The 25,691-nt window shown below is 39.4% G+C and overlaps 1 protein-coding gene across 5 annotated transcripts in view; it reads left to right on the forward strand.

The window, feature by feature from the left end:
- Window positions 1-373: 373 nt before the first annotated feature.
- RBBP6 (RB binding protein 6, ubiquitin ligase) overlaps window positions 374-25,691 on the forward strand; it is a 37,811-nt gene continuing 12,493 nt past the window's right edge. For 2 of the 5 annotated variants that reach the window (XM_028090386.1, XM_028090390.2), the window contains exons 1-8: window positions 5,693-6,957; window positions 12,400-12,499; window positions 15,073-15,109; window positions 19,623-19,667; window positions 21,753-21,841; window positions 21,957-22,053; window positions 22,450-22,589; window positions 25,202-25,374. In XM_028090386.1, coding sequence (XP_027946187.1) covers window positions 6,792-6,957; window positions 12,400-12,499; window positions 15,073-15,109; window positions 19,623-19,667; window positions 21,753-21,841; window positions 21,957-22,053; window positions 22,450-22,589; window positions 25,202-25,374 — 847 coding nt within the window. In that variant the 5' untranslated portion in view covers window positions 5,693-6,791. Of the gene's footprint in view, window positions 554-1,783; window positions 1,885-3,806; window positions 3,881-5,692; window positions 6,958-12,399; window positions 12,500-15,072; window positions 15,110-19,622; window positions 19,668-21,752; window positions 21,842-21,956; window positions 22,054-22,449; window positions 22,590-25,201; window positions 25,375-25,691 lie in introns of those variants that run through there. The other 3 variants (XM_028090387.2, XM_028090388.2, XM_028090389.2) reach the window with 3 other exon arrangements.

A 25,691-nucleotide genomic window follows, 5' to 3' on the forward strand; every position in this document is an offset into this window, starting at 1 on the left:
GGCTCGATCCCAGGACCCTGAGATCATGACCTGAGCCAAAGGCTTAACCCACGGAGCTACCCAGGTGTCCCTTAAATTTAGTTTCCAAACAACATTTACATGGTGCTTCTGTGCCAGACTCTGTCTTAACAACCTTATAAGGAAGGTACTATTTTTTGGTCTTTTTTTTTTTATACATAAAATTTACCATCTTAACCATTTTTAAGTGTACAGTTCAGTAGTGTTAAGTATAATCACACTGTTATGCAACAGATCTCTAGAACATTTTTGTTCTTTTTTTGTTTTTTCAAAAATGAAACTCTGTACCCATTGAACATCATCTCCTCACTTCCCCTTCCTGTAACCCTTGGTTTCTGTTTCTAGGAAGGTACTGTTTTAACTCTGTTTCAGAAGCCAAGAAACCAAGATCAGCTACATAGTTTGTGGGACTTGGTGCAAAATGAAAATGGAAATTATGAGGAATGGTCAAGATGATCACAGCAGAGCACTACATCAAGCACAATCACACAGGACCCATGATATAGGCCCTGGAGGAAACCAGGGGCCAGAGAAGGTAAGTTACTTTCCCAAAGTCACACAGCAAGTTTTGGAGTCTCTGAAATCATTTACTTATCGTAAACTCCCTGCAGGCAGGGGTTTTGATTTGTTCACCGCAGAGTGGCCAGCAACCAGCATAGTGCCTGGTGCCCTTGGTCATTCATTACATAGTTCATATCTGAGGGAATGAATAAATCGGTCACATTCACCTGAGAGAGAAGGGCTTTGTCCAAGGATCTGTGCTCTGGCACAATAGCATTCCCATTCCTCTTCCTCCTTTGTGTTTACCTAGAGCCCTTGGATTTCTAGGAGAAGCAAGTGTGGCGCGTGTCTTTCTATGTATAACGTCCCCTGGCATTTTTACGAGTCCTCTCCTCTTCAAAACATTCCTGGTTTCGAGTCCCACCTTCACCCGTGGAGTGGAATTAGAAGTCACTGGATAGGGGCGCCTGGGTGGATCATTCTGCCAAGTGTCCGCCTTCAGTTCAGGTTGTGATCCTGAGATCCTGGGATCGAGCCCTGAGGGTCCTGGGATCAAGCCCCAAGAGTCCTGGGATTGAGCCCCACATCAGGGCTTCCCTTCTCTCCTCCCTGCTCATGCTTTCTTTATCTCTGTCGCTATCTCTGTCTCTCTCTCAAATAAATAAATAAAATCTTAAAAATAAAAAAAGAAGGGCGCCTGGGTGGCTCAGTTGTTAAGCGTCCGCCTTCGGCTCAGGTCATGATCCCAGGGTCCTGGGATCGAGCCCTGCGTCGGGCTCCCTGCTCTGCAGGAAGCCTGCTTCTGCCTCTTCTACTCCCCCTGCTTGTGTTCCCTCTCTCGCTGTGTCTCTCTCTGTCAAATAAATAAATAAAATCTTAAAAAAAAAAAAAGAAGTCACTGGATAAAGAGAGGTCACTGGTAGCATGTTCTGGCCCCAGATCCCCAAAAGTCTGATGGCTAAGTCCCCTCCCTGATCTCAACACAAGAAAACTAGAACCAAACTGTAAAAGAGTTTTATTTACAGTTACAGCATTCAGTGCTGCAAAAGAGTTTAGGGAACTAGCCTATATGTTTTGTTGCTCTGAAAGGGATTTCATTTTTTTCTGTCTGACCGTGAGAGTCTTTGCTGGCAGTGAAAAGAAAGGAGAGATGAAACCTCAGGGACATATCAATGGATTAATCATACTCCTAATCTCACAACCTCTTATTGTTCTGTACATGATTCCCTTTTAGTTTAAGTATTCTTTATTTGTCCATTTTCAGTACACTAATGACTACATGGGAACCCACCCAAGAACTAGGTCACTGCTGATAACTCCTATCTCCTCTGGGCTCCTCACCTGTCTCATCCTTCCATCTCAGAGGTAACCACTGTCCTGAATGTTGTGTCTCCTGGTTGCCAGTTTTCAGGTGCATTAACATTTGTGTGTGTGTGTTTTTTTAAAGATTATTTATTTGAGAGAGCGAGAAAGAGAGAGAGAGAGCACATGAGAGGGGGGAGGATTAGAGGGAGAAGCAGACTCCTCGCTGAGCAGGGAGCCCGATGCGGGACTCGATCCCGGGACTCCAGGATCATGACCCGAGCCGAAGGCAGTCGCTCAACCAACTGAGCCACCCAGGCGCCCCTAGGTGCATTAACATTTGTATGCCCCCCTAAATAATGCATTGTTTGCTTTGAGTTGTTTCTGAAATTCATAGGAGGGGTATGTCAGCTTCTGAGACTTGCTTTTCTGACTCCAGAACAGCTAAAAAGATCACATTGCCATGTCGTTACACCTACTGTTATTTTATTTATTTTCACTATCGCATTATACTTCACTGTCTGGATAGACCATCATGTATTCACTCCTTCCCCTCTCAAGGGCATTCGGGTTGTTTCAGCTTTTTGCTCCTGAGAAGAGAGCTCCCATGAAATTCTCATGCAACTACATGAGTTAAATTTTGCCTTGGGTATATATAACCAGGAGTGCAATGACTGATTCATAGGGTATAGGAACGCTCAAATTTGCAAGAGGATGCCAGATCGTTTTCCAAAATTACTGTTGCAAACCCCCCAGTGATCACAGGGGACCCCATTGATCCCCATCTCCCATCTGGGGAAGATACATCAGTGATATAAAGGATCTATCTATCTTTTGTGAATTTGGGCTGAGAACACAGAGGCCAGACTCAGAATCTGGTGATGTGCCTGCTGTTGGCGCACTTGGTGGGATTAGATTATAAGAGTATAGAGCAGCCTGGTAGGTCTCATTCTAACCTCCAGAGCCTGGATAGTAACACAAGTACCCTGTAGGGGACTGGCAGACTTTCTTGGGTCTCCCAATTCTGTTCTCTGAAACTGAAATATTGGCATACTAAAATAAGGTAGGGGATCTACTAGATGTATGTGTTCGGTGGGGATGTGAGGGTACAATGAGTTTGAGAGTGACAAAGGTTAAAATTCTAGGAGGTGGGAGCTCCGGAGTTGCTACATACAATAAGTTTGGAAAGGTAGGTACAGTACAAAAGGCTTTGCCAGGGCTTACACGAATATCGGGGTGGGCGAGGGGAGAAGTGGCTGGGAGAGCAGCTCCATATTACCAACAGAAGTTTACAAAGTTGAGATTTGTTAAGGAATTTCATGAAATGAACCAAACGTAACATTTTGTCAATTAGGCAAGCAACCGAATTAAATCCCATCACAAGCGCATTTTATGCGGGCTGTGGGTGAATTTTGACCTGTTCAATGTGATACAGAGTGAGGTCTCCAAAAGCATTGTAAAGGGTTCTTGGCTGAGGAGAACCATTGGACCAAATCATAACACTGACTATATTCTTTCCAAGGAGACATACTCATCTCTGGCAGGTTTCTAATCCACTCTATCCTGAGGATGTGGCCTCCTTTGAGTCCCATCAGGTTGGTTAAATTAGCACTGAATGAAGTGTGAAGGGATAGGCCAAAGACTGGTGAAAGAGTATAGATTTACCACTTTATTTTTTTATTTTTATTTTTTAAAAGATTACTTATTTATTTATTTGAGAGAGAGAATGAGATAGAGAGAGAGAGCATGAGAAGGGGGAGAGTCCGAGGGAGAAGCAGACTCACTGCTGGGCAGGGAGCCCGATGTGGGACTCGATCCAGGGACTCCAGGGTCATGACCTGAGCCGAAGGCAGTTGCTTAACCAACTGAGCCACCCAGGCGCCCTAGATTTACCACTTTAGAGGTGTGAATACACATACAATACCTCGTTTTCCTGTCCACCTTTTCTTTTGTTAGATGTAATTTCCCCCCCTTGGTTCATACAGGTTTTTCAAGAAAAGCAGCCATTCTGAAGTGGACCCAAGAGTGAGAAAATTTTGGTCAGTTACCAAAGATAAAGGTAGGAGAAATTTGTTATATGTGAAAAGCACTGATGCTAATGATGTGGCTGAGTTAAATCGTATCTGTGTCTCTCGGGCTGCCTTGATTTGCCAAAATCTTACTGCCACGGTATTTCTATAGATCACATAAAAATGTATTTATTCAACACATTTATTGAGTGCTTACTATGTCCAGGCTGGGGTTGTATAAGAGCTGGGTATACAGCATGACCAAAAGAGAAAAATCCCTGTTCTCAGCTGTGGGGGGAAACAGAAAATTAAAAAGTAAATATATACCATGTCAAATAGTAACAAACGCTTGGAAGAAAATAAAAAAGAGGAAGAGATAGAATGATGGCCATCCTATTTGGATAAAATCGCCCCAGGAAGACATTCCTGACAAGATGATGATCTACTTAAACCACCTTCTGCAAGGATTGGGTGTATGTATTTAGGGGGCCCCTGGCAAACTGCCCCATCACGGCTGTGTGATCTTGTTCTCAGTGACTAACTTCTCTGAGCCCAAGCCAGTAACAATCCAGAGAGGATGAGGAAAATGCACTGTAAGTTATAGTGACTATTACAGTTTATGAATGCAATTTTGTATAGCATGAATTTCATGGATGTTATAATAACTTCCCCATGCCCCAAGGAAAAAATAATCTCCAATCTACCGAGGGGGGTCTTGGCACAGTTCCCTTCGTTTACAGTTAGAAATGGGATTTCGGACCCCGCTATAAAGCAGGCATCCCCCTGATTCTGAGAATTCAGAAAGTTCTCGATTGCTAGCTTCGTTCCCTCATCTATAAATCCGAGGTAATGGTCGTGCTGACCACTTAGGGTTTTGTTTTTTGTTTTGTTTTTTTGATATTAAAAAGACATTTATTGAGCTACATGTGAGACACATTGAACCATATGCCAGGCATAGTCCTAAACAATGGAAACATATTCATTTATCTAATCCATAACAACCCCGTAGACCGAGTACAATTTTATTTTATTTTATTTTATTAAGATTATTTATTTATTTATTTATTCATGAGAGACAGAGAGAGAGAGAGAGAGAGAGAGAGGCAGAGGGAGAAGCAGGCTCCCAAGGAGCAGGGAGCCCGATGCGGGACTCGATCCCACGACGCTGGGATCATGACCTGAGCCGAAGGCAGACGCCCAACCATCTGAGCCACCCAGGCGCCCCCGAGTACAATTTTAAACTGCACTTTTACAGCCAAGGAAACTGAGGCACGGAGGAGTTAAATCTTGACCCCCGCACCTAGGGTTCCAACCACCACAACTGGGCTCCAGAGCCTTTCAGTGTTACAAAGGGCTCAGCCCTGTGCCTAGCACATAGTAAGGACTCAATAAATCTTTATAGTGGTGGTTTTGTCAGTTCTAGCCAGGGGGCTGCTCCAGAATTTCCACTTAGAGCTGAAGGTAGCCGGTTTGTTGGAAGGGGAGGCTAGGGGGCACTGCATAGCAACTATAATGTTTACTTGAACTGCGGGAGTTGGTGGGGATTGCGGAGAAGGGGAGTTAGCCGGCCACCCCTGGGCACCCCACTTTGCCGCGGAGACTAACAAGCACCGTAGCAGCTGAAATCCGAGCTTCCCCCCCCCACCACACACCCCTCTCCGGAGCAGCCGGGTGAGCTGGCCCTCCGTGCAGCGCCCCCTTCCTCTTGAGACAGATGGTTCCTTCGTTCTCCGGGCTGGCACAGGTTCCGCGCTCCGAGTCACAAAGCGCGGGGTCACGTGGGCGGGCCGGTGCGCTTTGTGACGCCGCGGGCCCCGCCTCCCGGCCCGCCTATCCGCGCACGCCAGCCCCGCCTCGCGCGCGCCGCCCGTGCAATCCCTGCTTAAGAGACCCCGGAGTGGGGCGCTCGCCCGAAGCCAGGCCGCGTCCGCCATAGTGCCTGGCTTGGAGGTGTCGCCGGCGCTGGGTGAGGGCCCGAGAGCGGCAGGGGGGCAAAACAAAAAGAGAGCCCCGAAGCCCTTGCCGTTGCCCGGCGGTTTCCGGGCCTCCTCTCGCGGTTCGGGGCCGAAAGGCGACGGGAGCGAAAGGCGAGAGAAGCGCGGAGCACACGGCGAGAGGAAGCGTCGGGGAGCCTCGGCGGCGTCCCCAGGGTCCGCCAAAGCCACCCGGCCGCTGGCTGGGGCCCGGGGTGGTGAGGAAGTGCTTCGAGGCCTAGTTGAGGCCTAGTACCGGCTTTGTGTCTGAGGCGGCGGCGGCGGCGGCGGCGGGGGGGAGGCGGAGCCGGGGGCGGCCTGCGGGAAGGCCTCTCCTCCGCCGACCGCGCGTTTTTGGCCTAGGCCGCGGGCCGCTCGTGGCCTCCGGGGAGCAGGCGACAGGGGTTTGTGTGTGGGGGGGCCTGGGCCTGGGGAAGCTGACGCCGGTCGTCCGGAAGCCAGGAGGAGGCGAGAGGCCGCTCGTGGACTCCGGGCCTAGGCCCTCTCCCCCAACCTTCTCCCGGGGCCTGGGTCACCCCAATCCACGGAAAGAGAGACCAACCGGGAGGTGCGGCCGCGCTATGGACCCCTGACCCCGCGGGGTCATTCGGACTCTAACGTGTGGACTGACCGCTACTGACTGCACCGCCTGCCCCCCGTCTCCTGCCGGCCCTTAGCATGAGCGAGGGGGACCCAGCCGGGTGACATTGTGCCCGTTGGCGGATTCTCGATTTCCCCTTTTCCCGTCCTCGTCCGCTTCCTCCCGTATGAAGTGCTTCTGAGTATCGGGGGGGACGGGGGGGTTCTGGATTACTGTTTTTACGAACCCCTGCTTGTGGTTGGGGGGGTATTTAATCTGAGGCCTTAGGGTCCTTCGGTGTCTTTTGAGTGTTTTGTGTGTGTACATATTTTGCTCTTAAGTTTATAAATATACATATATTGAGAGTGTCCACGTCTCCTCGCTGAACCTTAGGAATCCTTTGGCACCATGTCCTGTGTGCATTATAAATTTTCCTCTAAACTCAACTATGATACCGTCACCTTTGATGGGCTCCACATCTCCCTCTGCGATTTAAAGAAGCAGATTATGGGGAGAGAAAAGTTGAAAGCTGCCGACTGCGACCTGCAGATCACCAACGCGCAGACGAAAGAAGGTAAGGGCCACCTGGGCTCCAGATACTTGCTGGTTGAAGATAGATATTAGTTGTGCTAGGTACTGGTTGCCTGGCAGAAGGCTAACCGCCATTACGTCTCTTGTGGGACGGTTCATTCTAATACTTTTGATACAACTTTTATTGAGACCCCAGGGTTGCAGCGGTCGGCCTGGGAGCTTAACTGGTTTATTTGATGTCTGCGTACGTGGGATCATCGGTAACAGGCTAATCTGAAAACGTGGAAGTCTGATGATTCTTCTCAAATGTTATTTAAAATGAAGATTTCAGTGGGAGACGGTGAGGGGTGTTATCCAGGTTCTTGGTATTCTTGCCTTGTGGCGTTTTCGAGCTTTTTTTTTTTTTTTTTTAAGATTTTATGTATTTGACAGAGACACAGCGAGAGAGGGAACACAAGCAGGGGGGTGGGAGAAGGAGAAGCAGGCTTCCCGCAGAGAGGGGAGCGCGATGCGGGGCTCCGTCCCAGGACCCTGGGATCACGACCTGAGCTGAAGGCAAACGCTTAACGACTGAGCCACCCAGGCGCCCCGAGCTTGTTTTTTATCAGAAGGAGGGGAGGAGAGCATATGGAGGCTTCTTGTTAAAGCAGCAGCAGAGATACTTCTCTTAACTTTCTAACCTGACAACGGTGTGGGGTTCATTGGCAGGTTTTATGTACTCCTTTTCTTCCTGTCCTTGTGTACTTTATTTTTATTTTGGAGTTGCCTGTGTTTTGGAGAAGGGATCCTCACTTAAGTATTTTTTAAGGATTTAATCTAGCCAGTCTTTAATGTTGGAATTGGTTTTGGAACCTGATGTGTTCTGATGTCACCACTTTTGTGTGTAAATTCCAGAATTAGTAATACAGTAATTAAGTGGTTGAGTTTTCAGTTCATCACATTACTCTTAAAATTTAGTAGCAATTTAGTAAAGATCAAAAGTAAAGGCTTTTCTTTTTTAAAGTAGTAATTGCTAGACTTTACATGATTATGTTGTTAACTAGGATACAGAGAATAGTAGGCTGCTACCACATGAATTTGAAACATGCCACTGATAGGAATCTTTAAGTTCTTTCTCCTTTTTAAAAGCATTTTATAATGTTGCAATTTTAACATTAGATGTGACAGCGTGATAAACAGTTTCTTCAGATTCTGGTTCTGCATTTGTTTTGGTTTCTTTTTCTCGTTGTTGTAATGCTGATGTGTAGTTTTCAGTAGGTTAATGTGGGATCAGAAGAAATTAAGAAGTTCTAATTCGCTTAGGGTATTTTATAGATCACTAAATTTGGCTTAAGGTGTGACTTGGGTTCTTTAGTTGAAATTGGGGGAGTCCCTCACTTGTAGCCTATTCGGGGTTTGGGGTTTTGTGTGGTTTTCTTTGTTTTTTAAGTAATCTCTACACCCAACGTGGGGCTTGAACTCATAACCTCAAGACCAAGAGTCGCAAGCTCAACCAACTGAGCCAGCCAGCACCCTTAGTTTGTAGTTTTTAATAGAGTAAATCTTGTCATGTAAAAGAGCTGTTTTCCATTTACATCCAGGTATAATTGTATTATGTTAAGGAATGGCACTACTGGCATGACTCAAAAATAGTCATTAAGAAAGAACTTTACTCACATGATAACATGGGAAAGAATATTCTGTGCTGCCCCCACCCCCTTTTAAAATGTTATACCTAAGGGATATTTCACGTGAAGCTTTGGTGATTGTAATTATGTGTAGAATACTCATTTCCGTAATTACTCATTACGGAAAGGAAAAATTGCTGGTCATCTTGAACAGCTGAGAAACAGCTTTTTAAAATAGCATTCAAGAAAATACCTTACAGGAAATATTCTTTAAGGCCGCCAAAAGTGTCCCTTAAGTATTGCAGCCACACTTCACAGGACAGATGGGTTTATAAGAATTTCAGGACGTACTGATATGTTAATGATACTTACAAATGAGAGGAAAAAAATACAAATTAAAGACTATTAAGGCAATTTTAGTCCTATACTTATGCAGGTTTTACATTTTACTGGAGTATTAAATGGTTTTATCATAGACTTTGTGTATTTTCTCCACCTAATAATTGAATACAATTTTGTTAGATTGGAGTAAGTTATAGTTGATGAAATTCTTGTCCAAAAATCTAAGAGTTTTGTGACATTGTGTTATTTTTTTTTTCTAAGCCAGGAAATTATGTGATGTATTATTTTTACAAACCCTTAAAGCCAGGGAAGTGTTCTGCCCAGCAGCATGTTTTCTTTTATATGTTTGGGTCAACTGTCCTTATTGGAGAAAGCTTTGATGTTAGATTAAGAGAAGGAGCTTCTGGGGAGAGAATGTGCGTTCTGTGCAATCCTCAAATTAAGAGAGGAAAAAATAGCATCGATAGTAGCGCAGAGGATATTCACTTAATGAGTTTTACGGGGGAAAAGCGTCCAATGTCACAGGCAGCTGAGTAAGAATGGGCTGGGTTTTAGCACCATCCAGTGAATTAGAGAGTACAAAATAAAAGTTTATAGCCTCAGAGTTAGGAGATTGCCTAGGAGAAGATGCTGAACTGGATCACTTAATTTGTTTGAATTAATGTTTAAATTACCCAGTATATCATATTTCTGTAAAACATTCCTTAAGAGTTTTGGGAATCTGTCCATGTTTAGGACCCTTAAATCTTGATTAGACCAAAATGCTTGGATCAAAATTTCATGTTTTAAAGAATCTTGCTCCTTTATTTCTAGACTCTTTCAAAACAAATCCCAAATGATCTTCCTGTATTTTTTAATAATAGCTTTTCCATATAAACTTGTTTTCCTACCTTTCAGCTTCCCCCCCCCAAAAAAACGCAACAAAATAAACCTTCATTCTGAACTTAAGTGTGAAAGATTTGAAAGCTGAGAATGAAGTATTTTTAAAAGACTCTTATCTTTATCCATTTCTCAGATTCATCTTGTTTTTCATTCCGAAATCTATGGTCTTCATATTTTTGGATCAGAAATCACACTGGCCCCTGGAAGGGGTCTTTTGACGCTAACAGGCTACTTAGTAAGGTATTTTAAGGGTAGGAAGTCACCAATGTAATTCAGGTACTTAAAAAGGTCAGAGCATCTAGTGTTGGGGCACGTGACTTTTAGTCTGACAGTACTGTGCTGATCAAATTAATAAGCTGTCTTGGAAAGCTACAGTGAATGCTTTTGAGAGTTGTTACATATTCAGAAAGTCTTTGTCAAATGTTTGACACCAAGTTTTGTTTCTAGAATTTGTTTTTTGAACATCTCCCATCTTCCAGTTTTTCTTACTCGGAGCTTGCTTGAAATCTGGAACTGTCATGAACTATCAAGATAATGATGATGGTCTCTAACAGTCTAGGAAATTGCATCGCTCTGATTGGATACCTGAGAGATACAGTCTACTACTTGAAATATACTGCAAAGAACCCTTTCTTGAACAATTTAGTTTGTAACAGGAAATAACTAATAATGTTATGATTAAAATTAATAGAGTATATATAAGCTTAAAATGCTCACATGTGTGATAAATTGAAATAACTGGAAGAACAGAAGTGTCAGCCACTTGGTGCTGAGTAACTTAAGTGAAGCAAGTAAACTCAGTTGGTTAAGCGACTGCCTTCGGCTCAGGTCATGATCCTGGAGTCCTGGGATCGAGTCCCACATCGGGCTCCCTGCTCAGCGGGGGGGTTCTGCTTCTCCCTCTGACCCTCTTCCCTCTCGTGCTCTCTGTCTCATTCTCTCTCAAGTAAACTCCATAATCTTAAAGAGTGAACCCTAATACCTGATTGGGGGAGATGGGTACATTCTCATGTCTATCTCCTTATTTTTCTTTTTAGTAATTTTAAGTTAATTGGTCCAGGTTCTCTTTTAATTTCATTCTTCCAGAAGTATTGCAAGTAATAGGGAGTTTAAAGAGTAGAAAAATTGGATCCATTCATCCTCCCTGTTTTCTTCGCAGTGACATCACTGTTCTTCCAGTTGGCTTAAGCCAGGAACCCAGTTTTTTATGCCTGATTGCTCTTTTTCCTTCATCTCCTCCCCCCCATTAAATCCACTGATAGCCTTATCAGTTCTACCTCAAACATTCTGATTCTCTTCTGTCTTCATCTGTCACATTCCAGCACAGACCATCATCTCTTACTGTGACTTTGCAGCAGCCTCCTTTTTGGTCACCCTCTTTCTGCTCTTGTTCCCCTCTGGATTCATTGTGTATATAGATACGGGAGTTATCTTGTTTGTTTGTTGTTAATGTAAACCAAATTGTCATCATTTTTGTTTAAAATCCTTCAGTGACTTCCTGTTGTTCTTAGAAACAAAATATAAATCAGTGTGTGATCTGTATCTTTCTGTAGTTCAAGTCATTCTTCCCTTTCATTATCTTCCAGCTATTCTGGACTTAGGATTTTTTTCCCACATGCTTTTCTATCTGAAACACTCTTTGTCCAGCTTTTTTGCACATCTGGCTGGCTTCTCAGTCTCAAGTGTTCCTTAGAAGAGCCTTAAATCAGCGTTCTATCCAAAGTTGCACTAATTGTTTGTACTAATTGTTTTTACAAAACCCTTTTTTCTCTATTCAAAATATGTCATAATTTCTTTAGTCTGTCGTTTTTAGTAATACTCAGGTTGAGGGGCTTGGAGGGACAGAATAACTTCGTTTTGAATTTTTTTTTTAAGATTTTGTTTATTTATTTGACAGAGAGAGACACAGTGAGAGAGGGAACACAAGCAGGGGGAGTGGGAGAGGGAGAGGCAGGCTTCCCGCGGAGCAGGGTGCCCAATGCGGGGCTTGATCCCAAGACCCTGAGATCATGACCTGAGCCGAAGGCAGACGCTTAACGACAGCCACCCAGGCGCCCCCAGAATGACTTCATTTTAAATAACCGCTTTTTCTCATAGTTTAGATGCTTAGCATTACTAGCTAAATAAACTGAAGAATGACTTAGTCTTACTGAGATTTGGGGTTCCACAAAAGTAGGGCGCTAGAGCCGAGAACCTGGTGACCATATTTGGTGTCTTTTGAAGAGAACCTCCTGTGAGGACTTGCTTTTTTTTTTTTTTTTTTTTTAAAGATTTTATTTATTTATTTGAGAGGGAGAGAATGAGAGATAGAGAGCATGAGAGGGAAGAGGGTCAGAGGGAGAAGCAGACTCCCTGCTGAGCAGAGAGCCCGATGCGGGACTCGATCCCGGGACTCCAGGATCATGACCTGAGCTGAAGGCAGTCGCTTAACCAACTGAGCCACCCAGGCGCCCGAGGACTTGCTTTCTTTTGACTTTGGATATTTGTTCTGACAATATCAGTAATCCAGATGCAAGGACCATGTAGTGATTAATGGTCTTTTAAATTTAAGTTCATTTTCCATGAAGTTTATGTTTGGTTGAAGTTTTCTAATTCTTGAGGACTGACTTCTCCAAATCGCCAAATAGAAATTCAACTCTCTATCTTTTTTACAGAATATACTGATGATAATGCTCTAATTCCTAAGAATTCATCTGTAATTGTTAGAAGAATTCCTATTGGAGGTGTTAAATCTACAAGCAAGACGTATGTTATGTAAGTTTTTATCAAAACTCATGTACTTAAGTCCTCAAAATAGACTTTTTTGTTTCACAAGAAAGAAGTATTTTAGAACTGAAGTCATTACGTTAATAAGTGTATCTTCTTAATCCTTAAAACTGTGAGAATGGGTTTGTTTTTTCCTGGTTTCTTCCCCCTGTTAACTTAATCTGTAGTTAGTATGAGTTATCAGGAATAATTTTTTGCTATATTATATAAGTGTGTTAAGAGATTTGTCCTAAATATTTTGACTGCATCCAGAGTGTTCAGTAATGCTAACATTTGCTTCTCAATAAGGGGCTTTTGTTGGGAAGCTATAGAGTTTATAGGATTTATGGAATCAGGCTTAGGTTTGACTTCAGTAGCTGCTTTACACCAGTTGTGTGACTTTGGATAAGTTATCTAAAGCCTCAAAATAGATTTCTCAAAATAATATGGGGATATGAGTACTTAAAGAAGAGAGCTGGAAGAATTAAACAGTGCCTGGCCCATGGTAGACTCCCATTATTGAAGTAAGAACACAGCAGTATTTTAGCACCAGCCTAGAGCTTAAGGAATTCATGGAAGATGCAGGATTAAAACATATCTTTTAACTTTCCCTGCCTCCTTGCAATTTTTTTTTTTTAAAGATTTTTATTTATTTATTTGACAGAGAGAGACACAGTGAGAGAGGGAACACAAGCAGGGGGAGTGGGAGAGGGAGAAGCAGACCTCCCGCGGAGCAGGGAGCCCGATGCGGGGCTCGATCCCAGGACCCTGGGATCATGACCTGAGCCGAAGGCAGACGCTTAATGACTGAGCCACCCAGGCGCCCCTACCTCCTTGCAATTTTAATGGTGTTAAAATTATAATAATGTGAAAGGGGTAGTGATTTCCACTTAGAAGTTAGGTAGCCTTATTTGAAATTTTGGCAAATTCTACTTTTGGCTAATGAAAAATTCTGGAATTTGCCAGTCCTAGGAAATGGAATGTGTTCCTGGAATTGAGGTAAAATAGTCATTTCTTGGAGCTTTACCTCATATGGGCAAGTATTCATTCTAAAATTATTGTCATTAGTTTGCTATAAAGTTATATTCCATGTTTTAGCATTTGGAGATCCTTTTGTGTAATATTTTGTATAGCAACAACTTAAAAACCTGCATACTTTCTTTTTCTTATAAAAACCAAGTGAATTATGTGCTTTTAACTTTGTGTAATTGTAAGAAATTATAAGGGAATAATTAATTCCTAGAATTCAGTGTGAAATTATACTTTAATTTACCGATTGCTTTTTAATAACAGTAAACATTCAGTTTTCAGTTGATTTTTTTTTTTTTTTGACACTAAGAAAGTCTTAGGGAGAGAATTACTTGAAGTACACAGGAAAATAAGTTGCCTCTTAAAATTGTGTGTTAATTTATGTGTGAGATTTCCTTTGTAATCTATTTGCCTCATAAAATGCCTCTGAGTTTATTGAGCAAGTACTAGAAAACGAAAGCTTCATTTTTTATCCCAGGACTTGAAAATCCCATGTAAACTTAGAAACTCCTTTCAGATGTGCACTAACATTTCTCTGTAGTCAGGATAGCATAAACTTCCAACTAAGCATTTAAACGCTGTATTTAGCAACTCAACCCCTGTCCCCTTTCCTGTGAGGACTTTTGAAAGAGTTTCTTCTTGGCCTTTATTTGTATGTACTTTAAAAAAATCAGTTTGTTCAATTCTTCATAACCATCAGACTCAGTCTTTGAACTAATATACTGTCAGACTATATTGCGTTTTTCTGGAAGTTAGAATTCTTGTTTAATCTTTGGTCATTGTTTTGAGACTTAGAAGAAGTTAAAGTAACTATCAACCTTTCTGGATTTGAAATTTAGTTTTTGGAGCACAGCAATTTCTCAGGGATCCAAATTATAAATGTTAACAGTGAGTGGTCTTCATTTAAGAAAATCTGATGTATGAAAATGTACATTCGTTACCTATTAAAAAACCTGCGAATAATGTAATTTGGTTGTAAAATCTATTAAGAAATAGCTACAATGTTTCTTTTCTTTCCTTTTTTTTTAGATTTTATTTATTTATTTGAGAGAGAGCGTGCGCACAGGGGAAGGGGGAGGGGCAGAGGGAGAAGCAGACTCCCCGCTGAGCAGGGAGCAGGGAGCCTAATGGCGGGGCTGGATCCCAGGACCCTGGGCGGAAGGCAGACACTTAACCCACCCAGCCACCCAGGTGCCCGAGAAATAGCTACAATGTTTCTTAACAAAAGCTCTTCATTCTACCTGTGAGAACATCTATTGTAAATGGCAGGTTACACCTATTCTAGAATTCCTTAGTATGGAATTTTATTTTATTTTATTTTATTATTTTATTTGCCACAAAAAGGTCTTAAACTATTTAAAGGTGGTAAAGATTAATCAAAGTAGTGTACTTATTATTACCTAGGAAATTGGTTGTTTTTAAATCTTTGTACCAAAGGAAATTTGTGTTCATAAAGATACGTGATTAGAGATATGTATTAAGATGTTTTAGCACAAAAATCTATAAATAGCTGCTCATAATTAATGTTATTTTCATTTTTGTTTATTTTTTAGAAGTCGAACTGAACCAGTGATGGGAACTTCAAAAGCAGTATGTAAAAACACAATCTCACACTTTTTCTACACATTGCTTTTACCTTTATAATGTAGCAGTGAAGTAAATCATTTAGAACTTAATATCCAACTGATCATAGTACACATTGTAAATAAAATGTATTTTGATGACAGCTCAGTTGAATATGGATATATGTGGCATAATTTGCACACTTACTTTGTAGAAATGGGTAATTTGTGCCCCCAAAAAACACTGTTTCATATTAAATATGATAGCATCCTCCCTGTATGACACTGTGTTGTACAGTTAATGTATGATTCTTTTTAGCTCATGTAGGTTTTACACTAATGAACATGATGACATGTTCTACATCTGTCTGTCTATAGTTAGTATTTTGTATGTATGTACAGGCTGTTGTGTGCTTTTTGTTTCTTGCAATAAAAAAAATGTTTGGAGTGTATATTTTGCCATTTTCACGTTGTATCACTTAGTTTTTGTTAGTTTTTTTTTCTGCCTGATTGATGGCTTTAAAAAATGCATTAGCAATGTGCAAAGCTAATGTTAAAGTTTGATGCTTTCTCCAAGTTCAGACACATATAGAAAAGAGCTTTCCAGAGACTTTTGATGCAGCTTTATTACTTAGTTTTGTCTTATTTGGCAATTTCAAGCTTTTATTCTTTGTTTATATCTGTACTATAAAGTGAGACCTGAAATTGGGCCCCATGAGTATATGAATGTCTCATTGATGATTTATACAATTGAGTACGTTGTTTTTAAATTTTAATACAAGGTCTTTCACTTCCAGCCTGCTTCGTTCTCCAAATTAAAATATTTCCCTCTTTCTCATAAAGATATTAAAATGCTGCATTAATTGTAAGCTAATTGAAAGCTGTAGCTCATCAAAGGTAACTCCCCTTAACCCGGGATAACATCTTCATTTTTATGATCACAGCTTAAGTATGACGCCATGTTGACTTGGAGGTCTTAAGTAAAAGGCAGCAGTATTCCTAAGTTGTGGGGTGACACATCTGTTTCAGAGCATAGGGCTGTAGTAATTGGGTTCTGTAAACTTGATGGTTCTCGAAACATTTTACTGCTCAGGCTTGATCTGTACACAATACAAGATGTCTGAAATCTTGATTTAGGGAATTCAAGGGTATTGCTTGCTGTTTCACTTTATCTTTTTAAATACTACTGATCTTTGTGTATCAGGCATTTCACTAACCTTGGATCATTGCATCTTAAACATGATAATATAGAATATCTGAACTTTGGACTTGTTCTCTAAAGTATATGGCCTTTAGTTCTCATGGAACTAAATATGGTGATTCAAAGGTCAAAACTTAGTGTTTTGGGGTTCCCCCCCCCCGGGGGGGTATATGGGGTTTTTTTGTTTTTTGGTTTTTTTGTGGTTTTTTTTTTGGGCTTTTTTGTTTTTTTGGTTTTTTTTGTTTTGGTTTGGTTTTTTGGTTTTTAAAGCATAATGCTGTAAAAAACTGTCCAAATTTCTGTTTTGCTGGTGATTGGTTTAAAACTGATTTTATGTATCCAAATGCTAGCACAAATTAGAGTGACTATCCTGGTGACTGTAGTAGTTAATGTAACACATTTTGTATAAAGTACTTTTATATAGTATTTAAACTAATTCAGATGAAGTTTTATTTCTTGAAAAGTTATTTCCTTTTTGTTTATTAGCATGTGTATAAACACAAATCACATGTTCATAAATAAAGTTAACATTCTTTTAGCCTTGTGTGTTCCCTGGCATGTCTGTATTACACTTACAAGAAGCAGTTTATTTTATGCTTATTTAGGTTTCTCTTTTTTTCTGTTTTTTTTTCTTTTTTCCTTTTTCTTTTTTCTTTTTTTTTTTTTGATACTTTAAAAGTGGCTTTAATTTTTAGGTAGAATGTCTGAAATCAGGAGACATTAAATAATTTAATATCCCCATCATTTATTTGCTTGGGGTACAGTTGCTGGCATTTAGGTTGAGAATATATTCATCAAGCATAGTTAATGCCCATTTTACAAATCACCTGTTATTGTACACATTCACAAAAGCCAAGATAGAGCCACCAAAACAAATTTCTGAATTCTGATTAATAAAAGTAAATGTATGTACATTTTTGGTAACCTAAGCCAATTGTAATCAAGGATGGCTATTTCTATCTATATTCCTGAGCTTTGTTTTATTTAGTCATCCTTCCTTGTTGGTACTGCAAAGCTGGATGTTCTTCCTGCTTACTAAATACCGGAACTGCATTTTGTAGGATCCTTTAATTTCAAGCAAGGGTAGGTAGCATAAGAAATTTCAGATTCTTTCTCCCAGAAGTAAGACCACAAATTAGATGTGGGGAAGTGGGTTAATTTTAATGATGTTCAAAGTATGCATTGATTAGTTTTTTTAAGACTACTTTTTTTTTTTTTTTAACATGGTGCATTTTTTTAATCATTAGTATCTGAGAGTTAATATGTGTAATGAGGCTTAGGACATGTAAATTCCTAGTCATTTTTAAACCATTTCTTGTCAGCAGTTTTCACTAATTTCTAGTACCTTGCTATATGCAGAAAGTAATTGGTTGCCTTTCTCAATTTGTGGTAAATTTTATTGCCTTGTGGATTTTAAGGTATTTAAGGTGCTAAAGTGATTGTTTGGTGGGGAAAAAAAGTGATGTAGTTGTCAAGTATCTGAAACCACTTTTTAGGGTACTAAAACAAGTTGGTAGAAAACTAAAAGGGCAAGAAAGCCTGGCGTAAGAACCAAAAGACAGCTATATCTTAGGAATGGGAAGAACAAAAAATGTTAGTATTTTAGTTCCAGCTGTAAGAAAGTTAATATAGCTGCTTTCTTTTAAATGATCAGTATTAATATTCTAGATAGTAATGGATTTATTTTGAAGGACTATTTTTGTTTCTTTGGTTAGAAACAGATGATGCTTGACAGTAATTTGTTCAGTTCTTGTTACTTAGATTCAAGTAATTCCTAGCTAATATAAAATGTAACCCTCTTGAAGATAGATGATCAGAATTTATTCTGGATAAAAATAAGATATTTGTGTACTTTTTTTCTTTAAGCTTCCCTTTGAGATTAGTTCTGTAAGGAAAGAGCACTTAAAAGCTAGATGAAAATAAGAACACATTGGTGGATTATACGGTTGTGTATTAGGAATGCGGAGTTAGTGCATTATGAACTCTGCCACCCCTCAGTGGGGAGCTAAGAACCTTTTGTTTAAATAAGCATCCCAGTAATAATATCCATTAAACTAACTTTTAAAACCCTAAGATATTTATAAGGTGTATTTTAAATTTAGCCAACATTATTTTTACTTATTGAACTCCTACTGTGGTAGGCATTGTGCTAAGAACTTCATATTGAAACTGGTAACATTTCTATTTGGGACTCTATTGGGACTCTTCTATTTGGGACTCATGCTGTTTTTATTTTAATACTCTTAGTTCTCTGGAATATTTGAAAAATACCTGATGGAGACTTACTTTGTTGTTGTTGTTGTTGTTTTTCTTTGATCCAGACGTTTCGTTACATCCTCTCCATTTTAAACAAGAGTTCTGACCAGTAATGCATGAGAAATTTATAATCTGTTGAATAAGCAACCCAGTTACTACCTAGGAAGCTAATAATGTTTTCATTTTGGCACACCTATAGGGAAATCATATCTTTAGAGTTATATGCTAAAGGGGGTGTGTGTGTACATATGTACACATATACACTTTAAAAAACTGATAATTAAAATCATTTCAGGGATCAAATAATGAAAAAATTTTTAATATCACATTTGAAAATACATTTTTAAAATCCTTCTTACATCTTTCAATATATAATACTTGCTCGCTCCATTTGATTAAATTAACTTTCTTCACACATTAAAGTCCATCCTCTTATGATAGCCCTGTTTGCCTTTGCGCCAGGCTACCTTTGGTTTCCCTTTTTTTGGCTTAACATCTTTGCCCTGATAAAGCTGTGGTTTCTTTGGCAAAAAGCCATTCTTACTCTTTGTATGGGAGAATAAACAAACTTACTCAGAATGAACAGTACATGCTCAAAAATAGAGAAAAAAGTAGCAATTATGTGGGAGCTGTTTATTAAAGCAATTATCTGAGCCTTTAAAGAGCTGCTTGTTTTTACAGTGTTATATGATGGCATTCCAGGAAAGTTAGATTTCTTATTCTCTCTAGTGTACATTGTCTTGAGCATTATCCGATTTAGAGACCATCGATAGACACGGGACTCTTCTTGAATATTTAGTCACTGCTCTGAACACATTTTCTGTGATATATTTTTCTTCACCCTGTTCTTTTCATTGTAATTGAGTCCCCTTCAACTTTAGCCTTTTACTGTGTGTGAAATACGTAGAGAAGGGTAAAGCAGGGTGAGCTACAATTTCAGCTTTAAAACTGGAAATAACATTTTTTAGAAAACTTCTAAGAAAATGCCCAATATTTGAACATTAAGTGGCAGTAGGGACTAAATGATCACTTTCAGATGTTTTCAGTGTGGAACTTGAATGTGTGTTTAATTTTTTGTGAACAGATTGATGACTCTTCTGCGTCTATTTCTCTGGCCCAGCTTACAAAGGTATATATATATATATATATATATATTCTTGAAAATATAAATCTTTTTCTAACATCGTATTTTTTTAATGTGGAACAATTGTTTGAAGAGGGGTTGGGGGAGGATGTATTTTGCGAAAACATTGTACACATTATTACTATCCTGTAAAGAGTAGTTGCTGTTTTGAGAAGATAGGGGGAGTATTTTGGCAGCCTCACCATAATGTTGGAGTGTTCATCTTCAAGACAGAAGAAACACATGAAGCTACACTTACTTGGTTTTTTTTTCCCTCATACATTTTGTTTAATTATACATTGGAAACTAACAAAGTTCTGGAGGAATTTCCTGGTTTTGGCTGTAAATTATGTGGACTTTCTTTAAGCAGCCAAAATAGAAGCTTTCCTTTACATGGACGATTGCACGGTTATTTCTCGAATATTTGAATTGATCCCATGAAGGTCAACATTTTAAATGTGTTACAATTGTTTCTTTATGCTATAGACTTGTAGTCTGTCTGCATTAGAAAAAGTTTTAAACAACCTAATTTGTTTGAACACAGACTACATGAATTGTGTAAATGTATAAGCTGTTTGCAGGAATATACCAATGTGTATGTTTGGCAGAGGGGCAAATTGTTACCTCCTGAAATAATTGTATATGCCATGTTTTGCGATAAAATTGCTTGCATTTTCTGCTCAACAATGTGTACTTTTGTTTGGGAAAGCACTAGTGATGGATTACTTTTTAAAACTATAGATGTAGTTTGCAAATCATGCCTTAACAAAAAAAAGACATATATTACAGAATAGGCAGATTTTTGAGGACCAAGAAGGAAGTCTTCCAATTTTCCAAAAATCCTTTTTCCCCTGCTATCGGAAATGTAAAACCAAACTTAAATAACCAAGATTAACGAGTTGGATGGATTTTCCATTAGTGCTGTCCCTATCTTAGCCTTGGCTTTGTTAGAGGTTGTGTCCTTTTCCCTAGAATGTATCCCCCCAAAATGTCCTAGTAACAAATAAGCTTTTTAAGCTCTTGTTCCGGGAAAACTAAACATTAAAATTGATGATTCTAAGACACAAGTGGGCTGAAACCATCCTCTCACAATTTTCTAATGCAAAGTGGTCTAGCATAGAGTTAACCTCTTAAGCAGTTTATAGTTCATGGTTTTAATTCTTATGTGCTGTAAGGACCATATTTGAGTTTTGGTCTGTTCCTACCATTGTTTCTTTGTGGGAAGCAGTTGGGGAATTTTGGAGGTTTGGGGGATTTTTTTTTTTTAACTATTTGTAAATTAATGTTTGGGTTCAAACAAATTAGTTGTTCAACATCTGTAATCCAGTTTTCTGTAAATGTTGCTGTTGTTCTAAGCTCTGTTAATGTTAAGCATTCTTTGTATATAAAATTACAATAAAATGTTAAAACTGGTTGCTTGTTTTGTGGATGAATGTAAAGATAAAACCCAATGAATGGCTGATGTGAGTGCTAGATGCTTGAAGATTAAAGTTATTAGGACTCACTCCCTTAGACCCTGCTTATATCTAGACTGTTCTGTATATAATAACTTAAAGATGAATGAAGTTCATAAAACTTTGGAGAGTTGGATTTATAATTCTGAGTGCTCAGTTGCATGTGCTTTGCACTAATTTGAAACTGATGGTACTACTTAAAGAGTCTTCTGGCTTAATACCAGCTGCATAATATGTTCAGTTGTTCTACCCACAACCCTACCTCCAAGTTGATAATATTAAGTCTTTATGTTGTGACACTTGAATTATTTTGAAGATTTAAAATATCAAGTGTTTCCGTAATCTGCTTTTAACTCTTAGAGGAATCATATGCAAATCTTAATGTAAGGTACAAACAGGGTCTAAGGTTTGAGTGCCCCCAGAACAACCTTCCTCAGCCCTGCAGACACCCAAACATCATGTAATGACCTAAGGAAACTCCCGGGGCCTCTTCTAGGTTATACATGTAAATAGTTTTCAGTTTTAGGTTTTATGCAAGATTAGATACTGCTCTTTACAGGATGAGTGGTGTTGTCTTTGGCTGTGTGGTCTTAAATGTGTTTCTAATGTGTGTGTCAAATAATTACCTGTTAAACAGACTGCCAATCTGGCTGAAGCCAATGCTTCTGAAGAAGATAAAATTAAAGCAATGATGTCGCAATCTGGCCATGAATACGACCCAATCAAGTAAGTCCATAAATGCTTCGTACTAATAGGTACTTTGGGGTGGGTTTTTCCCCCCCAATCAAAAGCATTGTTTTTTCAAGTTTTTGTGTACATGTAATTTTTTTTTCCCTTTCAGTTACATGAAGAAACCTCTAGGTCCACCACCTCCATCTTACACCTGTTTTCGTTGTGGTAAACCTGGCCATTATATTAAGAATTGCCCAACAAATGGGGTAAGTCCAGAGTAAAAACCCTGGTACACTTTATTTTTCTTAATTATTTCTTAGCCATTGTGTTTTTCTTGGTGAATACTGCCTTCACTATGACAATGGCAAATGAGTACAGGCTCTGGAGCCAAATTACCAGGCTTCAGACCCTGGCTCTGCCACTTAATAGCTGGGTGAGCTTGGGCAAACTACTTGATTCTTCAGGTCTGTCGTTTCTTCTCTGTGAGACCGAGATGCTTATAGCAGTATTTCCCTCACATGGCTATTGTGAGGATTAAATGAGATCATATGTGTAAAGCACTACAAATAATAGAAGCAGTTAATGAGCACGGTGTGTTAGTTCATATTAAATAAAGGTAATTGCTTGCTTTCTTCCTCCTTTCTCCTTTCCCCTCCGAATAGGATAAAAACTTTGAATCTGGTCCTAGGATTAAAAAGAGCACTGGTATTCCCAGAAGTTTTATGATGGAGGTGAAAGATCCTAACATGAAAGGTGCAATGCTTACCAACACTGGAAAATATGCAATACCAACTATAGATGCGTAAGTATGCGAGTTAGGTATGACCTGTGAGGCCGCCGTCCGGCCAGGCACCAGTACTCTCTGTGGTCTCAGGCTCATAACGTGGCTATTTGGATTTCTTGTGAGCATTGTATAGCAAGACTGTTAGTCTCCATGTGTTGCATTTCTATGTGAAGAATGAGAGGCTGCAGTCTGCTCCATGAAATGCAAATTTAAAATGGATTTGGGGTTTTTTGTTATCACCGAGTGCCACTTCCCTTGTAGTCTTCTGATTTTTTCTTTTTCTGTCATACCCTGCTTTCTTCCTCATTCACATACATACTCCCATATAATCTTATATGCTATCTACATTTTTTAAGTGAAGAAGACAAATATCTTAATCTTTTTGAGAAACAAAAGGCTTAAGCATAAACGTTCTACAAGATGTCGAGGCAGATATAAGTGCCGAGAATAAATTAAAAACTGAGTCCTCTTGAATAAGTTCAGATATACTGTGTGTTAAGATTCTAAAATATGGTTTATTTTATAAGCCATTAGCTTAGAAGAGCTACAGCGCTGTATGCTACAGCTTCGTGCTTATTTTGAATGGGTTTTCAGATTTTACTTAATGAGTCAATTTTAATGAAATGGATGTGAAAACCTAGTGGTATAGTTCAACTAGGTAACTTCTCATTTTATCTGCTCTTATTGATACATCTAATTACATTTGCAGTTGCCCTGGGCAGCTGTGAATTCATAATACAGAGCACAGTATTAATTGTCCCTTTGGACTGCATTCTCTAACCAGTCCTCCAGTGGATTATGAAGTGAGCACGTCCTCAGGACATACCTTGAGAAACATCAATTTAGAGAATAGCTGGCAATGTTCATAGTGACACAGGGAAAATGTGCAGAAGAACAGTTTTCCTCAGCTTCATGCTGTCATGTTGAAGCGTAGTGAGCTGGTGAGGGTGATGGAGAAAGATGGCTATGCTACCGAAATGATATGGAACAGACAGAGTGGTTTCAAGTATGTGCTTTAGTAATAAGTACCTTGTTTTAGTTCACGGATAGGAATGAATGTTCTTCCAAACTCCCAACCCTGTTCACTTTCTCAGTTTCACCCCCATCTATTTTTTATCTGTCACCATCCTGTGTTTTGTGGTTCATCTTAGACTAGTCTGTTGTTATGCTGTTTCTAATTCAGACATTTCATACATGCTTCCAAACAACTTAGGTTGAAATGGTTGATTTTTACAGACACAATTTAAGAGCAGACCGCTTCATCTTAATATAATATATACAAGTAAAAGTATTTAAATAAAAATTTATGTTGGAAAAATTAACACCACCCTTGTGAACCCTAACTAATAATTAACTTCATTGCCTTTGAATGCTGAAATACAAAAGCCCATTTGTGCCAAACACACAGCAAATACTGGGGAAAAATGGGAGCCCAAATATTTTAAATGAAACTTTCACCCTCTCCACTAACACCACTGATAAGCAACTCAGACTCTTCTTCTGTTTCTTTTTCTATCCTCTGTTCTCCTCTTTTTTTTTTTTTTCTTTTCTTTTCTCTCTTTTGGGCAGTGGGAGACTCCTCTTTCACAAATTGGGAACAATGGGGCATAAGCAAATTGATACTTATTTCTGGAATCGTGGTGATGTCTATGGAGCAACTGCAACACAAATAACACACCTAAGGTACCCTACTCCGTACAGCTGAGATTCTTTCATTTCCAGCGTTGAGATTGACACACTGTTCCTAAATGAGGTAGAAAGAATTTAGGAATTCCTGTGTTTCATAAATCTGCCTGATTACAGAGAAGATGGGGGTGTTCGAAATAGTGACAAGTCTGAGAATAGTGTATTGTGTTTCTTTCTTTTTAATATATTAAATATACAACATTTCTGCAAAATGCACTTCAACCAAAAAAATGGACCCCATGGTGGAAGTGTTACTTTATATTTTTGTAACACATACTCTGATCACTTAAGTCATTTATATTTCTTAGTTGGCTTTAATAGATTAGTCTCTCTTTTAAAATACTGATGATGAGTAGACCACTGGTTTTGCAGTCTACTAGCTACTGGTGTGGTTGGCAGTGTCCTATTTCCCTTGAAATATCCCCCTTGATTGTGTAATGTCAGCACCAATTTCTATTTCCTGTGGTACAGCATTCACTCTGGTACCTTCACACATTCTGGGACTGTGGGACTGTGGAGGGGAAATTTCACTTGTTTTTCAAGTAATATGGTAGGATAGGGAAAATTGTGGCTAAGGTGTTGTCAGGTCTAAGTTCAAATCCTGTCTCTGCCACTTAAACATAATTTTGTGGCACCAAATGTGTTCCTTTATTCTCCGGCCCTTAGTTCTAGAGTTGTGGATTCTTAAGATCCTGTTAGCCAGTTTTATAGTGTTTGTTTCTTTTTGTTACACTTGTTTAGGATTTTGTTTTATGTCTTTTTTGTTGTTTAGGGGGAGGATGTTCATAATTACTCCCTTATTTTGGAAGGTGCTACACTTGTGTAAACAAATTTAGCATCGTACTGAATTACAAGTTCCAAATATGGCATAGTAGAACATGTGTGTATCTTGGAAATACTTTGCCTTCTTAACAGTGTTAAAACAGTAAAACCTTCTTTTACAGAGAAGCATATGCAATTGGGAAGAAAGAAAAACCACCTTTCTTACCAGAGGAGCCATCTTCTTCTTCAGAAGAAGATGATCCTATCCCAGATGAATTGTTGTGTCTCATCTGCAAAGATATTATGACTGATGCTGTTGTCATTCCCTGCTGTGGAAACAGTTATTGTGATGAATGTAAGAAACATTGAACCTTCAAAGAGTAGATCTTAGAACATGTGTATTTACCTGGAAAGGCTCTAAGCAACATTATAGGTTTTAATATTGAAGTATAAAATGTCAATAGTTGGTCAGTTCATCAGTGAGCATTTAATAGCAAGGACCGTCTTTGTCGCTGCTTTTTTTTTTTTTTTTTTTAATAACAACAGCCTCTTTGTCCTGTTAATTATTAGTTAGAATGGACCACCTCTTATACCTTCATCAGGGTAGCTGTACTGAGGTTTTATGAAATGTAGGATTTTTGTTGCCTATACGTTTTAAATGGAATGCAAAAT

The sequence above is a fragment of the Eumetopias jubatus genome, unplaced genomic scaffold, assembly GCF_037043125.1.
Source record: "Eumetopias jubatus isolate StellerSeaLion01/CBP00866 unplaced genomic scaffold, mEumJub1_p1.0 scaffold_12, whole genome shotgun sequence".
Classification (NCBI taxonomy): Eukaryota; Metazoa; Chordata; class Mammalia; order Carnivora; family Otariidae; genus Eumetopias; species Eumetopias jubatus.